Genomic DNA, 15,653 nt, shown 5'->3' with positions numbered 1-15,653 from the left:
CGAGACAGTGATTCCCCAAAGACTAGGCCCTTTGAAAGATTTTGGACTTCAATTCCCAGAAGCCTCAGCCACGTTGGCCAATGGCCTGGGATTCTGGGAAATGGAGTCCAAAAGCCCTTGAAGAACACAATGGGGGCAAATCTCCTCATAGTCTGGGTTTCAGGGCGGTTCAGGGAAGGTTTCCGCCTTCTGGGAGGGAGGCCCTGGGAGGGGAAGGGCTAGGCCTACGCTGCCCATCTTCCGGCCCTTTCCTGGGCGAGTGAGGGAAACGTGGGGCTAGGTTTCCTCCCTGGAGTGAAGGACGGTAGATGGTAAGCGCGGGCTTCCCGAAAAGTGCCACACTGGAGAAAATAACCCGGTTTGGGACCGCTTTAACTCTTTGCCTGGCTCTTTGCTATGGAATTCTGGGAGTTGGAGTTTGTTGTGGGGCCCAGAGCTGGCCCCTGATTCTGAGCTCAGGACAGGCAGTTCAGGAAGACAGGTGACACTTCCCTGTTTGTTAAGAGAAAGGGAAGATGACTTGTGCTTTTCTCTATGCTGTTGGAGAACTTTTTTAAGAGTATATTTGGTACCACAAAATCTTGTGTAATGGGGTCCTACAGTGTGCCTCAACAACATGTGAAAGGGATCTGGGAGTCCAAGTAGACCACAAGTTGAACATGAGCCAACAGTGTGATGCTGCAGCTAACAAGGCCAATGCGATTTTAGGCTGCATCAATAGAAGTATAGTGTCTAGATCAAGGGAAGTCATAGTGCCACTCTAGTCTGCTTTGGTCAGGCCCCACTTTGAATATTGTGTCCAGTTCTGGGCCCCACAATTCAAAAAGGACACTGAGAAACTGGAGCATGTCCAAAGGAGGGCGACCAAAATGGTGAAGGGTCTGGAAACCTTGCCCTATGAGGAACGACTCAGAGCTGGGGATGTTTAGCCTGGAGAAGAGAAGGCTAAGAGGTGATATGATAGCCCTGCTTAAACATTTGAAGGGATGTCATGTTGAGGAGGGAGCAAGCTTGTTTTCTGCTGCTCCAGAGAACAGGACCCAGAGCAATGGATGCAAGCTACAGTAAAAGAGATTCCACCTCAACATTAGGAGGAACTTCCTGACAGTAAGGGCTGTTCGACAGTGGAACAAACTCCCTCGGAGTGGAGTCTGCTTCCCTGGAAGTCTTTAAACAGATGCTGGATGGCCATCTGTCAGGGATGCTTTGATTTGGATTTCCTGCATGGCAGGGAGTTGGACTGGATGGCCCTTGCAGTCTCTTCCAACTCTATAATTCTATGATTCTATGGCCTGTTACAGACTGCCAAAATAAAGCTGCTTCGGGTCTCTTTGGAGGTATGCTATTTAAATGATGCATGGATCCTAAGAGTCCGGAGGTCGTGGCAAAGCCACACTCCATTCCTAAGCACTGGAGTGCAGCTTTGGTGCAGCTTCCGGATTCTTAGGATGCATGCATCATTTAAACAGCATACCTCCAAAGAGACCCGAAGCAGCTTTATTTTGGCAGTCTGTAACAGGCCTATGATTCTTTCAGCTGATTGATGGCTGCTTCAGTTAGCAATAGAATGGCAAGTATACCTGGTTTTCTTCACTTTATATATATCCTGAAGGATGCCATCTTCCTGCGTTGAAGCCTGGGAGATGGGAGTACTTCCACACAAGGAAATAGTTTGGGCCCTTTCTCTCTGAAACTGGAAGAAACAGTGAGATGCTTGGTATGCTTTCAAACTGATCCCATGTATATAAGTTCCAGTGAGGGTCAATGTGATGTAGTGATTTGAGCGCTAGGCTACAATTCGGTAGAGCAGGATTCGAATCTCCACTCAGCTATGGAAACACACTGGGTGAATATGAGTAACATCTTGAGACAATACTGTACAATTTCATATGTATTGGGTGTTCACAAAAAGTACAAGCACCTCTGCATTCTTTAGAACGAATCGTCCTGAGTATATCCCACTTCGCATGCAATATTGTTTTCATCTGTACGTTTGACCAGAGTCTGATCCATTTGTTTGGCTTTGATCGTTCAGCTTTTCAAAAGTAATTAAACACATCTAAAATGCCACAACACCGCATTTAATTCTATTAATTTCTATAATTTTCCCGAAGGTGATCAAATCTGGCAGCCTTTGAAGAAACAGAGTCAAGATGGTGGTTTTCACCTGTAATGCATGTGGAGAAGCGGTGAAGAAGGGGCAAGTGGAAAAACATGTTAATATCTGCCGGCACTGTCAGTGCCTTTCTTGTATGGACTGTGGCAAAGATTTCTGGTAGGTAGAACCAGACTTTTAAGTCATGATTCATTAGAAGAAGTTCAGTTGCATTGAAGCTATTCAGACAAAGTCCTTCTTTGCTATTTGTGTATATAATGGCTATGATGGGATATAGGCCTGTTACAGACTGCCAAAATAAAGCTGCTTCAGGTCTCTTTGGAGGTATGCTATTTAAATGATGCATGGGTCCTAAGAGTCTGGAGGTCGCACAAAAGCCACATTCCATTCCTAAGCACTGGAGTGCAGCTTTGGTGCAGCTTCCGGATTCTTAGGATGCATGCATCATTTAAACAGCATACCTCCAAAGAGACCCGAAGCAACTTTATTTTGGCAGTCTGTAACAGGCCATTGGTTCTAAATTTAAAGTTTGGATGTGGCTAGTTAGAAAACTGTCAGATGTATCTTTTTCTAAAACGATCGTTTAAGTTATTCTATGGACATTTATCCACTAAATCAATGTCAAAGTTCAACGTGGATGTCCAAGTTTGTTTATTTAAAACATGTCTGTATAACCTCCCAGCCCCCAAGAGCTCCTGTGGTGATTGACAAATAAAAGCTATTGAATTGTACAAATATTTAAAAAAAAACTAATTAAAATGCTCTTCTGAAATGCTTAAAAGCAGTCTCAAATACAAAAGCAGTCTTGAAATACAATTTTAAAACAGTTTAAAACAGCAGTTTCAAAAATTAAAATCCACGTGGAACAGCACTGTTTTGGCTGCCCACTGGAAGACTTTGTAGTATCAGTGCACACTTTGTACATCTGTGATTCTATGAATAAACTGCTCATAAATGTTTGGATTGTAATTATGATTTTCTTCAAAGTAATGTCATTTGATTTAAAACCAGTAAAGGTAAAATCTGTTGTAGATGCCACTGTATAGAAGCATAGAATAGAACTCTAGAAAGGGAGTGGGCCTCCTTCTCTGGACATTTCCAAAAAGAGGCTGGATAACTACCTTCTAGGGATGTTCTAGCTGATGATCCTGCATTGAGCAAGGGGTTGGATGTGATGCCCTATGAAGCCCCTTCCCTCTCTATGATTCTTAACTAAAAACTGCCAAGATGAAGCGGCTTTTAGATGATGACATAGATTTTCATGCTAAGCAAGCACTTTCTTCAGATACAAATTTGCTTTATTTAAGGAGGAAATTTTGTAGGGACTAGAATATTCTTTATGTATTAAGAGTTTGATAATTATGTTGTCATATGTATCAGAAATCTGTACAGAGTTCCCACTTAATGTGCATTTTAAATTAGTGGATTAAGCACACTTTGGCGGGTTATAGACCGCCGCTTTGAGGCGGTCTGCCGCCGCCACCGTTTGCTCCGTAAGGGAGCCGTCGCAGCCACACCGCGCGGCTCCCTTATGGAGCAAAAAAGAAGCTCCACAATGGAGCTTCTTTCTGTGGTGCCTCTGTGACGTTGCGAGGTGCCAGGGGCGCATTCGCGACGTCATAGGCGCCGCGACACGTTCGGACGCACAGCGTCCGATACGTAAAGATGGTGCCGGCCGTGTGGAACGGCCGGCGCCATATTGTACGGACAGAGTCCGTATTAGACCCAGGGGCGTCTAGAAGAGACGCCCCTTTTTTAAAATGGGACGTCCTGCGGACGTCCCAAGTGCCAGTTTGTAACCGGCCTTTGTCATATACTACATGTGGTTTTAATGCTGTGGTGCTGAATCCCTGGAGCCACAGGACAAATCAGAAGAGCTCTTCTGGAGATTCTGTAATGTTGGAGAGGGGGACCTGACATTGGATTCCCTTCCAGTTTCCAAGTGCCTTTTTCCAAGGTCAGAAACCACATGTTTTGAGTTTCATAAACCCAATTTCCACCATCATAAAGAGAGGTGGAAATGTGCTGGGGCATTTAGTGGAAATAGAGCGGAAGCAGGTCCACTAGATCTCTCAGTTGCTCCAACAACACATAGAGAAAGTTGGACACTTCCAAGGACTACTGTTAACACTTTCCCCTCAAATTGCATCCAGAATGTGTAGGGGAGACAGGGTTAAAGATAATTATATAAAATGTCTGCAGAGGGAAAACAAAGGTGAAAAATAGCTCTGCCTATACTTTCATATTCTGGAAGTGCTTGGCAGGGTTTTAGCTTGAATAAAGTCACCAAGAACACCATTTCTCAATCTTCCCTATAAGAGTCTACTCTAAGCCTCTTAATATCACAAGATTTCTGATATATATATATATATATATATATATATATATATATATGGTTGCATAATTAATGTAATAGTTCAGCTTGAATCTGGCATCTCTTTAGTGAAACCACTGTGAGCCAAGGGATGTTATAAATGATGATTAGGACTCACCTGCTATAATGTGTTCTCATCACTTAGAGGTTGAACCTGTGGTTCACATTTAAAAACGTCTCAGTTTTGGTGAAGATATTAAGACGATCTATGCATTTCTGAGATTTTAGAACTGGTTTTTAGTTGGAGTCTCAGTTTAGGTAGACATTGCCTCCTTCCTTTTTTTTAGTGTACGTATAAGACTTATCTAATGAATCTATACCTAAAAGAATCCTGATCTTGGTAGGATATGCTAAAATTACTTCTATAATAGTTGCTTAACATGTGCTGTTCTTAATGTTTAAGGGGTGATGATTATAAATGCCATGTGAAGTGTATAAGTGAAGACCAGAAGTATGGTGGCAAAGGTTTTGAAGCCAAAGCCCACAAAGGAGATGCCAAACAGCAGGAATGGATTCAGGTAAAACACATAAATACATAGCAAAACCACATTCAGTTTTAGTTCATGTGTTATTATTTTTCTAAGCTTTCTGCTGGTCGTCTCTGCAGAAGATTAAAACAGTACAAGAATATAATATAAAATGTATTTAAAATAACTAAATTACACTAATGCCACAAACAATTATTTATTTACAGCTACCAAAACTTTAGGAGAATAGGCCACCTGTGGTCAGTACCAGACTTTTCTCGTTTGTTTATTTAAGATGTTATATAATTAAGAGAGATTGTTTCTGAACACACATCTAAACTCTGAAAGTGGAGTCATTTCAAGCAGGGCCATGCCTGACCACCTCAGCTCATGAACCTTTAGATATGGGAATAGGCAGATAGCTTGTCTTAATTCTAGACTTTTATAGGCCAAAAGCATAACTTTGAATAAACTGGAATCCAGTGTAGATTTTACAGTATTAGTGAGAAAAATTCTCATGTTGGCATGTGCATGTTTATAGTCTGCCTGCTGATGTGTGACAAATTGAACATGCTTTTGCCAGTAGAAGTCATATCTGACATACTAGTCAAAGTCAGCAAAGGCATTCTGAGTTACAGGTGCCATCCAGATATTTGTTAGTGATTTCTGAATTCTAAAGTGCCTCTTATATATGAACTTGATTCTTAAGATGGAGTTTAATACCCTCCAAAGCAGACCAAATACTGTCTTGATGCTTTAAGCTCTTAAAATTTATTTATTGGTCTTCCAGAGTTCAGACAGTTAATGAGAAATAATTTTTGGAACACGCTGCCCGCAGAGCTCCGCTCGGCTACCTCCCTGGCTCAGTTTAGAAGGGATTTGAAAACCTTCTTATTTCGAGCTGCATTCCCCGATTGAAGATCCTGATGGCCTCCCCCCTCTTTTTGCCGGCAAGATGGCTGGCTGACTAGGTTTTTAATTTGTTTTTAATATATGTATTCTCTGTTGTATGTATGTGTTTCTAATATGTTGTACACCGCCCTGATCAATGGAAGGGCGGTATAGAAATAAAATTTTTATTATTTATTTATTATTTTTGTTCCATTTTCTGGAAAAAGTGCACCTAAAGGTTTTACGTGGACCAGGGTGGGGAAAATATGGCCTTCCAGGTATTAGTGCAGTGCAGCTCCCATCAGCCCTAATCAGCATCGGTAATGGGAAAGTGTGATGGAAGTTGTAGGCCAGGAACATATAGAGGGCCACAAGTTACACACCCTGATTTAACTTCAAAAATGTATGGATCCTGTAGCACTTCATAGCTTATAAGCTGTTGGCAGTATGAATATACAGAGTTTACTTCTACTTATATGATCGAGCCAAATTAAGTAACTGTTATAGCCAAAAGTAAAATTTTCTCTCAGTATCATTATTTACAACCGCGATAAACACTGTAGAAGCAATATTAATTTAAACTGCGCTTTTAAATTAAATTTGCTTGACCATTAATGTTTTTGATCCCTTGCCCTTTTTCCTGTACCCTCTGAGCAGAGGAAGTGGAACTATGTTAAATTGTAACTTTCCATGTTTACAGTATAAGTGTTATGGTATACTACATGTTTCAGTGTCTCAAATTTACAATTTATTTATTTTGCTTCTGGTGTAATCATGTCCGTTTTGCTTTGCAGAGGATTCATGAAACAATCAAGAAAACAAACATGAACCCCAAAGTTCGAGAAATTTTAGAGCAGATGTATGCCTATGATAATATTCCAAGAAAAAAGAAAAAGTTTCAGGTATGTTGTTTAGGGATAAAACTATTTAGACTGAACTTATATACTTTGAAATGACTAGTGATAAAAGTTAAGGAAGAAAGTGCAAGAGCAAAATTACAGCTGAACATAAGAAAACAAAAAATAATGACCACAGATGATTTCTATCACTTTAAAATGAGTAATGAAAACATGAAAATAGTCATGCTCAGTTATCGGTCAAAATGGAGATTCTAGTCAAGAAATCTGAAGAAGACTAAGGGTGAAACACTGCCCCTTTGCGCTGGCTTGGGGGCAGCATCAGAGCTTGGTGTTTAGATGCTACATGCTTTGATGCCTTCCCCAAGCGAGCATCACACTGCTCCAGTGTGCTGCATGCCACAGGAGGATTGTGCAGCAGCAGCAGAAAAGCCAGCTTTTTGTCGACTCAAAAAGGAGCGGCATTTTGCCACCTCTTTTTGGGCCAGCAAGAAGCCGGATTGGGGCCATGATGTGTGGTTGCCATGGCCCCAATTCATCTTTCTCAAGGGCAGCTTGAAGCTGCCCCTTCAGGGCTGTCTGTTTCATCCCTAAGACTTGTGAGGGGTAACTGTGAGAATTAAAAAGGTCCTCACATGTAAATATATATAATTAAATATTAAAATCAGGACCATCCGTGCCATAGTAGTTCTGATTTCTATGTATGGAAATAGAAACTAGAAAAAAAAGAAAGCTGACCAAGGAAAAACATCTCATTTGAAATGTGATGCTGGAGGGAAAGCCTGTGGATACCATGCATGGCCAAAAAAGAGATACATTGATCCAAAGATAAATTAAACATGAACTCCCCCTAGCAGACAGAATGACAAAACTGAGCTATCATAGTTTGGATAAATGTATCATGAGATGGCATGTCTGATTGGAAAGATGATAATGCTGGGAAAAGTGGAAGGCAGTAGGAAAAGAGGAAGACCACATTACATATGGACAGAGTCAATCAAGAAAGCCATGGCCCTGAGTTTTCAAGAACTGAACAGGGCTGTTGATATCAGGCTATCTTGGGTCCAAAGCACACTGCAGAAATAATCCAGTTTGAGACCACTTTTAACTGCTCTGATTCAATGCTGGGGAATCCTGGGAACTATAGTTTATTGTTTGCACCAGAGCTCTCTGACATAGAAGGCGAAATGTCTCATAAAGCTACAGTTCCCAGAATTCCCTAGCATTGACCCAGGGCACTTAAAGTGGTCTCAAACTGGATTATTTCTTCAGTGTGTTTTGGACACAGTGTGTCACAATTGCAGGGTTGTTGTAAATCAAACCTGACTTGATAGCACATAACAGCAAAATAAACAAATCTATTGGCAATTTCCAATCTTTTCTGCCTAATCATAGTTCTCTTCACAAGTTCTTTCAGCACATAGGATGAACATATGGGGGGCAGAGATGACGTTACCCCTACCAGCTATGTTTATATATCTGCAGAGGAATGCCTATGTATTATCATGATCCATTGCCTATGTAAAACTGTCCCTTTACAGGTGGATAGTGCCAGTTTGCCTTCCCAGATATTTAGTAATTGCTTGATGTGCATCTATAATAGTCAGGCTTTGTGACATGGGAAGATTTATATTGCAAATTTACAACTCAGCTCCTGCAACTGTTGTCAGCTTCTTTAAAAGGTATGTGAATACAGGTGGATGCAGATTCCTGGTGAACTGAGTACTGCAGAGATGACTGATTTGTTTTGTCGGAAGTGGGCCCTACATTATAGTGTTAAAAGAGAAATTCTGCTCTTTTCTATCTAAACAGAACTGGATGGCCAACAGTTTAAAAATACACAGCACCACTCTGCAAGACCAGGTGTGGGATATTTTTTCAGAAGCTACTAGAAAGGTAGGAAAATCAGATGTTGTTGATATGCTTTGACTGTACTAGTTGTTGGTGAGTTGCAGTCAAATTCTCTGACCTGAAAAAAAGCACTATTTAAAACACAAGGCAAATGACCACCATGGACAAAGTGGGGGGGGGGGGGGAAATAAAGGCAAGATATTTATATAGTGTAACAATACATTTGCACAAGGCTTTTTTTTGGCAGGCAGCTCGCACTTGGCATTTGGGAAGACATTCTATTCCATAAATTTCAAATCCCATCTTCAGGTCACAAGCTCTTAAAGACATTCACATGGATAATAAGTTAATAAATGATGCAATTTATATAAAGCAAATAACGCAAGTGTCTCTAATTAAGTTTTTCAGCAAACAAGCTTGATTTACTTGGCACATGGAAGGGGAAGGAGCCCACCTATTTAGTTACTATGGGCCCATACAGACAGGCCAAAATAAAACTGCTTTGGATCACTTTGGAGCTATGCTGTTTAAATGATGCATGCGTTCTAAGAGACCGGAAGCTGCTGCAAAGCCATGCTTCAGTCCTAAGGACTGGAGCACAACTTTGGCACAGCTTCTGGCCTCTTAAGATGCGTGTGTCATTTCCACCCAGCCTCAGGTCCTCTCTCCACAGATCCACACACCTCCTCAAGACTTAAATCCTCTTATGAGGAAGAGGAGCCTATGGATCTCCCCATTTTACCTATGGTCCATGACTATTCCAGATGAACAAATACATATGACACTGGATAAATGGTACTACCCTGTAATTCGAACAGTTTGTGTAAATGTCTGTCCTCCCCCTTTTTAATTTCTTCTTTTACTGAGAAGCTTCATGATGCTGAAGTTTAAGCCCCATCATTCTTCCCAGCAGGAAGTAGTTGAAAATTCATCTACAAACAATGAAGTTGTACCAACACCATCAGAGGTAAAAACAGAGAAATGTACAAAGAAAAAGAGTAAAAAGGAAGAGAGAGAAAACATAACAAAGAATGAACAATCAAGTTTGCATGTTCAGCAAGAAAGCAAGGAACTTATAAAAAGCAAAAAGTCTAAGAGAGACGTAGTAGAGGGCGTGCATAAAAAAAAATCCAAAACTGATTATTTGAAGATGACCAAGCAGCAGGAAGCAGTTATTTCAGCTGACATGGAAATGAATGGAAATAGCCCTGATATCAAAGAACCAGGAGCCAAAGGAAAGACGAAAAAACGCAAACGCAGCCACTCAGAAGGTACAAAAATTTACACTTTATGCTGTTCCTAGAATCTTGCAGCCACAGTTGTGTTTTAAAGGCTAAATATAAATGAAAGCAAGACTGAGACTTTAAAAAAACAGGACTGATCTTGCTATGGTAAATTTTACTTTTATTGCTGGGAGGTAAAATTGGGATGAAGTTGAGCTGTGGGGAACAAGTCTGGGGATTCTTTGTCCTGTCCATGTAGGAATATTGAGCAAAATCCTATTACACTTTTTTGCTGTTGTAAGAAGCTTTAATGAATGGCCAGGCACAGCTGGATTTTGTAGTTTCATTTGATGAATATAGAATGTAGCTTTAATTGATGTTTCTAGTTTGATGGGCTAAAAGCCACTCTACAGCATAGTGGTTATTTGATTTCTAATTATTCTGTTGCTGGATTTCCTGACCCCTTTTTTCATTTTATTTATGCCACCCCTCAATAAATGTAGATGGACTTCCCACTACAGAAAAAAAAGCGAAAAATTCACAACCAGAAGAAAATGAAGATGAGCATCAAGGTAGTCTTAACTTGGAAATTTAGCCATATGATATTTGCGGTGATAGAAATATATCAGATCTCTCTCTGTATGCATTGTGATAGCACAGGAGAGATGTAAGCTGCGCAAGGAAATAGTTCACTTACTTTGGAAGCTAATTACTCCGAAGCAATCCTTGCCTGTTAAGCAGTTAGCTTAACTTTCCCTTTTGGGGCAAGCTTCTGAACAGTGTGGTGGTCTTTCAGGGTTGTTGAGTGAGAAAGTTAGCTTACAGCCTCACCTCTTTCTGTGCAAGTCACAACATTCATTTTGCAAATGGGTATATTTTTATGGCATCCATTTTGGGGGGTTCTCATAACACTTTCTCAAAATTTCAAATGTGTCTTCTGGAAGGATGGTATCCCTGGTTTGATCTGTTCTCTAATAGTGCATCTGGATATGTTACTTTTGATGTATTTTATTTAATATGCCACCTTGTGATGGCTATTCCTAAAAGGCAGCCGTAATTACTATTTAAATGGAAGATAATGATCTCTATGGTCTCTTTCTGTTTCCTTCACCCCAGTGATCTTTTTGATTTCCTTGTTTTCCACCAATTTCTCCCTCCTATCGCAGCCCCCTCATGCCACATAATGTCCTCTTCTGAGGATGTCCTCCCTTCTCAAGAGGGCACAGATAGTTGCAAAGAAGAGGGAAATGGATTTACATAAGCAGATGACTAGCTCAGGTGTAAAGCTATGCTGGCATTTAACTTTTTAGAAACAGTTTGGGACAGCTGGGGTGTTTGTTTGTTTGTTTGTTTGTTTGTTTGTGTAACTGGTACATTTTCTAGTTTTTTTTTTTCAAAAGAATTTTGGATGTCAGAATAGCGTAAGGATTTTTTAAATCCTATTTTTATGGTGGAAGAATAATAAATACTACACTAGTATTCTTAATGCTAATGACAGTATTTTAACCTTAAGAGAATCTAAGTGCAGCCACATTTTAGAGCTTGTCCACATGAGGAGGAAAGCCCGACCCCCCCCCCCAAAATGTGGCAAAAACAGGTGTTCCCTCTGAACAATAGATTTGCACTGGATTGTGGGGATGGAGGGGGGCAGGCAGGACAGGTTGCAACCTGCCATTTAGCAGTGTCTGGCAGTTTCCTTCCTGCAATGATATTTACTAAGGTTTTCCTCACTTGCAAGGCACCACTTCTGGTGGTGCACTCTGAGAGTGCACCTCACAAGTGGGGAAAACCTTTGTAACAATCTTTTATGGGGTGTCTCAAGGATGGGTGCAGGGCAGAACAGAGGGAGAGTCCATTTGGACCTACTCCTCCAAATGTAGACAGGCCCTTAGTAAACAAATAGTAGCTAGTGAGGTGGTGTTTGTTTTCAGTAGTAAATTGGCCTAAAATGTATTGAAATACTGCTTTTAGTTGTTGTTATTTTTCCTTTTTACACAGGTAAATTCAGGTGGAAAGAGACCATAAAAGCTGTCCTGAAGCAAGCGCCTGACCATGAAATATCAGTTAAGAAATTAAGGAAAAAGGTATGAGGACACTTTTATAAAACAATAAGCAAAAAGGTTTTCGTGGCAGGCATCCATAGTTTTTTGTGGGTTTTTCGGGCTATGCAGCCATGTTCTAGAAGAGTTTATTCCTGACGTTTCACCAGCATTTGGTGAAGATGCCTGCCACAGATGCTGGCTTAACGTCAGGAATAAACTCTTCTAGAACATAACCCCCCAAAAAACTACAAAAAACAATAAGCAAGACTTTATGACTACAATCAAGGTAGCTGTTCTGTATAAGTACCACATACAAATGACAGTGGAACTTATCTAATTATACTCTCTAATTGTTGTTGTTATTATTAATAATTTAATTTGTATGCCATCTTTCTCCCAGGAGGGACCTAAGGTGGTTTGCAGATTAAAAAAAAATTACAAATGTTCAATAAAATTAAAAACAATTAAAATGATCTACAAACAATATAAAATCACATAAAACTATACAAAAGTGAAAAGCATAACTAAAATCCACCTTTCCATAAAAATCACTCAGATATCTCAAATGCCTGCTTAAGTAAAAACTTCTTAGCTTGCCAATGAAAGGCCAGCAGGGAGTCCCATGGAAAGGAGTTCCAGAGGGTGGGAGCAGCCACTGAGAAGGCTCTCTCCTGTGTCCTCACCAAGTGAGCCTGTGATCTTGATGGGACCGAGAGAAAGTCTTCTAAAGATCTTAAGGCTCTGGCTGGTTCGTATGGGGAGATATGGGCCTGTTACAGACTGCCAAAATAAAGCTGCTTCGGGTCTCTTTGGAGGTATACTATTTAAATGATGCATGCACCCTAAGAATCCAGAAGCTGCACCAAAAGCTGCATTCCAGTGCTTAGGAATGGAGTGTGGCTTTGGTGCGACCTCCGGACTCTTAGGACCCATGCATCATTTAAATAGCATACCTCCAAAGAGACCCGAAGCAGCTTTATTTTGGCAGTTTGTAACAGGCCTTGGTCTCTTAAATAGTTTGGATCTAAGTTATTTTAAACAGTGTTTGCCCATGTAACTACAAGGCAAGTGTGAACTGCTGATTTCTTAGTCTTATTAAATAAGCAGTTGCTAACAGGGTAACAGTAGAATACCACCGCATGACTGCTTGCCTGATTTTGTTTTTGTTTTTCTTTTATGGTCTTTCGCTGTTCTGCCTAAAGCATCTGTCCCAAAACTTTTTTTTAAACTTCTGAGCAGAAGGAATTTAGCAGCAGAGCCAGTGTTCAGGAAAACCCATTTTACCCAAAGATTGTCTAATTGTGAAGTCAAAGGCTTTCATGGCTGGCATCCATAGTTTTTTGTGGGTTTTTCGGGCTATATGGCCATGTTCTAGAAGAGTTTATTCCTGACGTTTCACCAGCATCTGTGGCTGGTATCTTCAAAGAATGCTGGCATGGAAGAGAATCTTCCTCCTAGAATCTCCTAGAACATGGTCACATAACCCAAAAAACCCCCACAAAAACCAATTGTTTAATTAACTCCTAATTGGTGTGCACTATCCAAAGCATGGGATAGCCCATTTGTCTGTCTATAATTTGTAAACTGTGTTAGAAGAATGGCAACATTGCTTTTAACTTCAGCCTTGAAAATCAAATCCAGGATACAACCTTCTTTGTACAAGTTGCAGTAATTTTGCAGGGATATGAGCAATAGAGGTAAAAATCAATGAATCTTCTCTCCTTCTTTTCCATTAAGGCCTTTGTGCCTTCTATAAAGCTGTTCCAGAAAATTGGAGCCATGTGACTCTGCAGAGACCTATGAAATAATGTGATCTGCTACCTGTAGCAGTATCAAGGCTATCACCATCATTAAATGATGGCTTGATTCTAGTCTAAATAAAATACATGTATAATTTAGTTACTTACACTTAGACCTATAGTAAACTTTTAACAAAGTAAATCAAGTGGATCTCAGTGGGTCTTGTTTGTAAATGATTACATTTAAAACTGAACCTGAATTTCACATTTTATTTTAAACATTTATTTGCAGCTTTTCTACTATATGTAGTTGATGTGGCTATATGATAATGTATTGCTATAGTCTAAATGGTGGCTGTAATTCAAAATAGTTTAACAATAAGATGAAAAGTAGAAGAGTTAACACCAGTCAAATGGCACCAGAATTTTATGCAAAGAGATGTTTTTAAGTAGACCCCACTACAGATGCTGGCGAAATGTGAAGGGAATGCCACCCACCTCAGCTTCAAAACCCAGAATCCTTATTTCATATGTGGGAAGATTGATAGGAATAGCTGGCCACCCCCTGATCATTTAAAGCTGTTTCTGCTGGCTGGTAAGCAGTTTATATACACTGGCAAAAAATAATTGCAGCTAAATATTCCAGGAGTTAATCTGGTTGTGGAGCTGAATTTGTAGATTACTCCCCCATGCTGGAAAGAAGTAGTAGCTCATGCTTGCATAACATGATTGCTGTTAATATGTGTAATTTCTTGAAGGTGAATGTTTGGAGGAGATTCATGTCTGGTTATCTAAAATTTGCATGAAAAGCTTGAAATATAGCATGTTTTCTTTTTCTTTTTGTTTTTAGGTTTTAGCCCAGTACTATGCTGTAGCTGCTGATCATTATAAATCTGAAAAGGAAATTCTGGCTCTTTTTAATAAGAAAGTCAGCAACAATCCTAAATTTAGAGTTTTAAAGGAAAAGGTCAAACTCATAAAATAGCTTTAGGTAAATGATCCAATTTTATGTACTGTATCTAGTTTTGTCAATACATATGGAAATAGTTTAATGAGTACATAGCAGCAAAATTTAGCTGTTCTTGATTGTGAATTCCATTTCTTTCACTTACCATTTATATTGATTAAAATATATTTTTGTAAAGTGACAAAACTCTATTAAAATCTTTCCAATGTTATTTATAGAGACTTGCATTTTCTGTTATAATTTGAGAAATGTACAGTTTGGTCTTCAAAATCAGTTAATATGTATCCCATACACATTCAAATGCATCATAACATATTCTGAATCATTAGGGCCCTACTCATGATCCTTAGGTATCATTGAAAGCATTCAGGGGTAACTGTGTTGGCCATTTAACAAATACAAACATCAGTGATACCGTTATTGGCCAACCAAAATGCACAATATACTTGTTGCAAGCTTTCGAAGCTCCATGGGGTTCTTCATCAGGTAAGATGTTACAAACCAAAAACAATTGGAGATGTTAGTCAGATGCCTGCATGTTGTTTCAGTCCTTAGTAAAGATGTTATGATAGGCAGGATATCTTTTGCAAACAGCGTCCTTCTCCTTCTGGCCATGCGACAATAGGGAGGTTTCCAAAGTCCAGGGAATGTAAAGTCCATTTACATGTCAACAGGGACCCCTCTTTTTCAATCCAATATGTCTTCATTCCAGTAAGGTCACAGACCTCTTTGTTGGCAGAGAACAATGGATTCCTCAAGAAGTCTCCCATGCTTTTGCATCAGGAACATTTTGGTGGTGTAGAGGTAGAACATGTGAATTCTGTCCAAATTTAAGAAGAAAAAAATTGTTTTACCTCGGTTGAAGTCCCAGTGCACAAGCTACTCTTCATGGTTCCCCTGTTGCAGTTACAATGCAGTATGTCACAATTGAAAGCAGTAAGTTAGCAATGCACTTGTTCCACTGATTTGAAAGGAGCATTCACTACCACCTTGTGCATAATACAGTAGTGATGTTTAGCACCGAGTTAGGCTTAAAAAAAAATGATTTGAGGAAATGAACCAAATCATTGTCTCTGGTAATGTACTATGTCATCATTGTGTCCTAAACGAAATACATGCTGAAATC

The 15,653-nt window shown here is 39.8% G+C and overlaps 1 protein-coding gene across 2 annotated transcripts; it reads left to right on the top strand.

Annotated features, from left to right (window-relative positions):
• The first annotated feature begins 90 nt into the window (after positions 1 to 90).
• LYAR (Ly1 antibody reactive) lies at positions 91 to 14,738 on the top strand. Of its 2 annotated transcripts, none has more exons than XM_089524792.1 (9): positions 91 to 311; positions 2,115 to 2,275; positions 4,894 to 5,008; positions 6,643 to 6,750; positions 8,518 to 8,601; positions 9,467 to 9,827; positions 10,283 to 10,351; positions 11,778 to 11,863; positions 14,411 to 14,738. In XM_089524792.1, the coding sequence occupies exons 2-9, from the start codon at positions 2,154 to 2,156 to the stop codon at positions 14,543 to 14,545; spliced, it is 1,080 nt and encodes a 359-aa protein (XP_089380918.1). In that variant the 5' UTR covers positions 91 to 311; positions 2,115 to 2,153; the 3' UTR covers positions 14,546 to 14,738. The 2 variants fall into 2 exon arrangements, with proteins under 2 accessions (XP_089380918.1, XP_089380919.1); XM_089524793.1 differs by having other exon boundaries at positions 93 to 311; positions 9,470 to 9,827.
• Positions 14,739 to 15,653: the final 915 nt, after the last annotated feature.

The sequence above is a fragment of the Sceloporus occidentalis genome, unplaced genomic scaffold (genome assembly GCF_023333645.1).
Source record: "Sceloporus occidentalis isolate IW3139 unplaced genomic scaffold, rSceOcc1.0.p SCAF_5, whole genome shotgun sequence".
Lineage (NCBI taxonomy): Eukaryota > Metazoa > Chordata > Lepidosauria > Squamata > Phrynosomatidae > Sceloporus > Sceloporus occidentalis.
The sequence above is the reverse complement of the archived record's forward strand: the minus strand, read 5'-3'. Positions and strand labels throughout refer to the sequence as shown.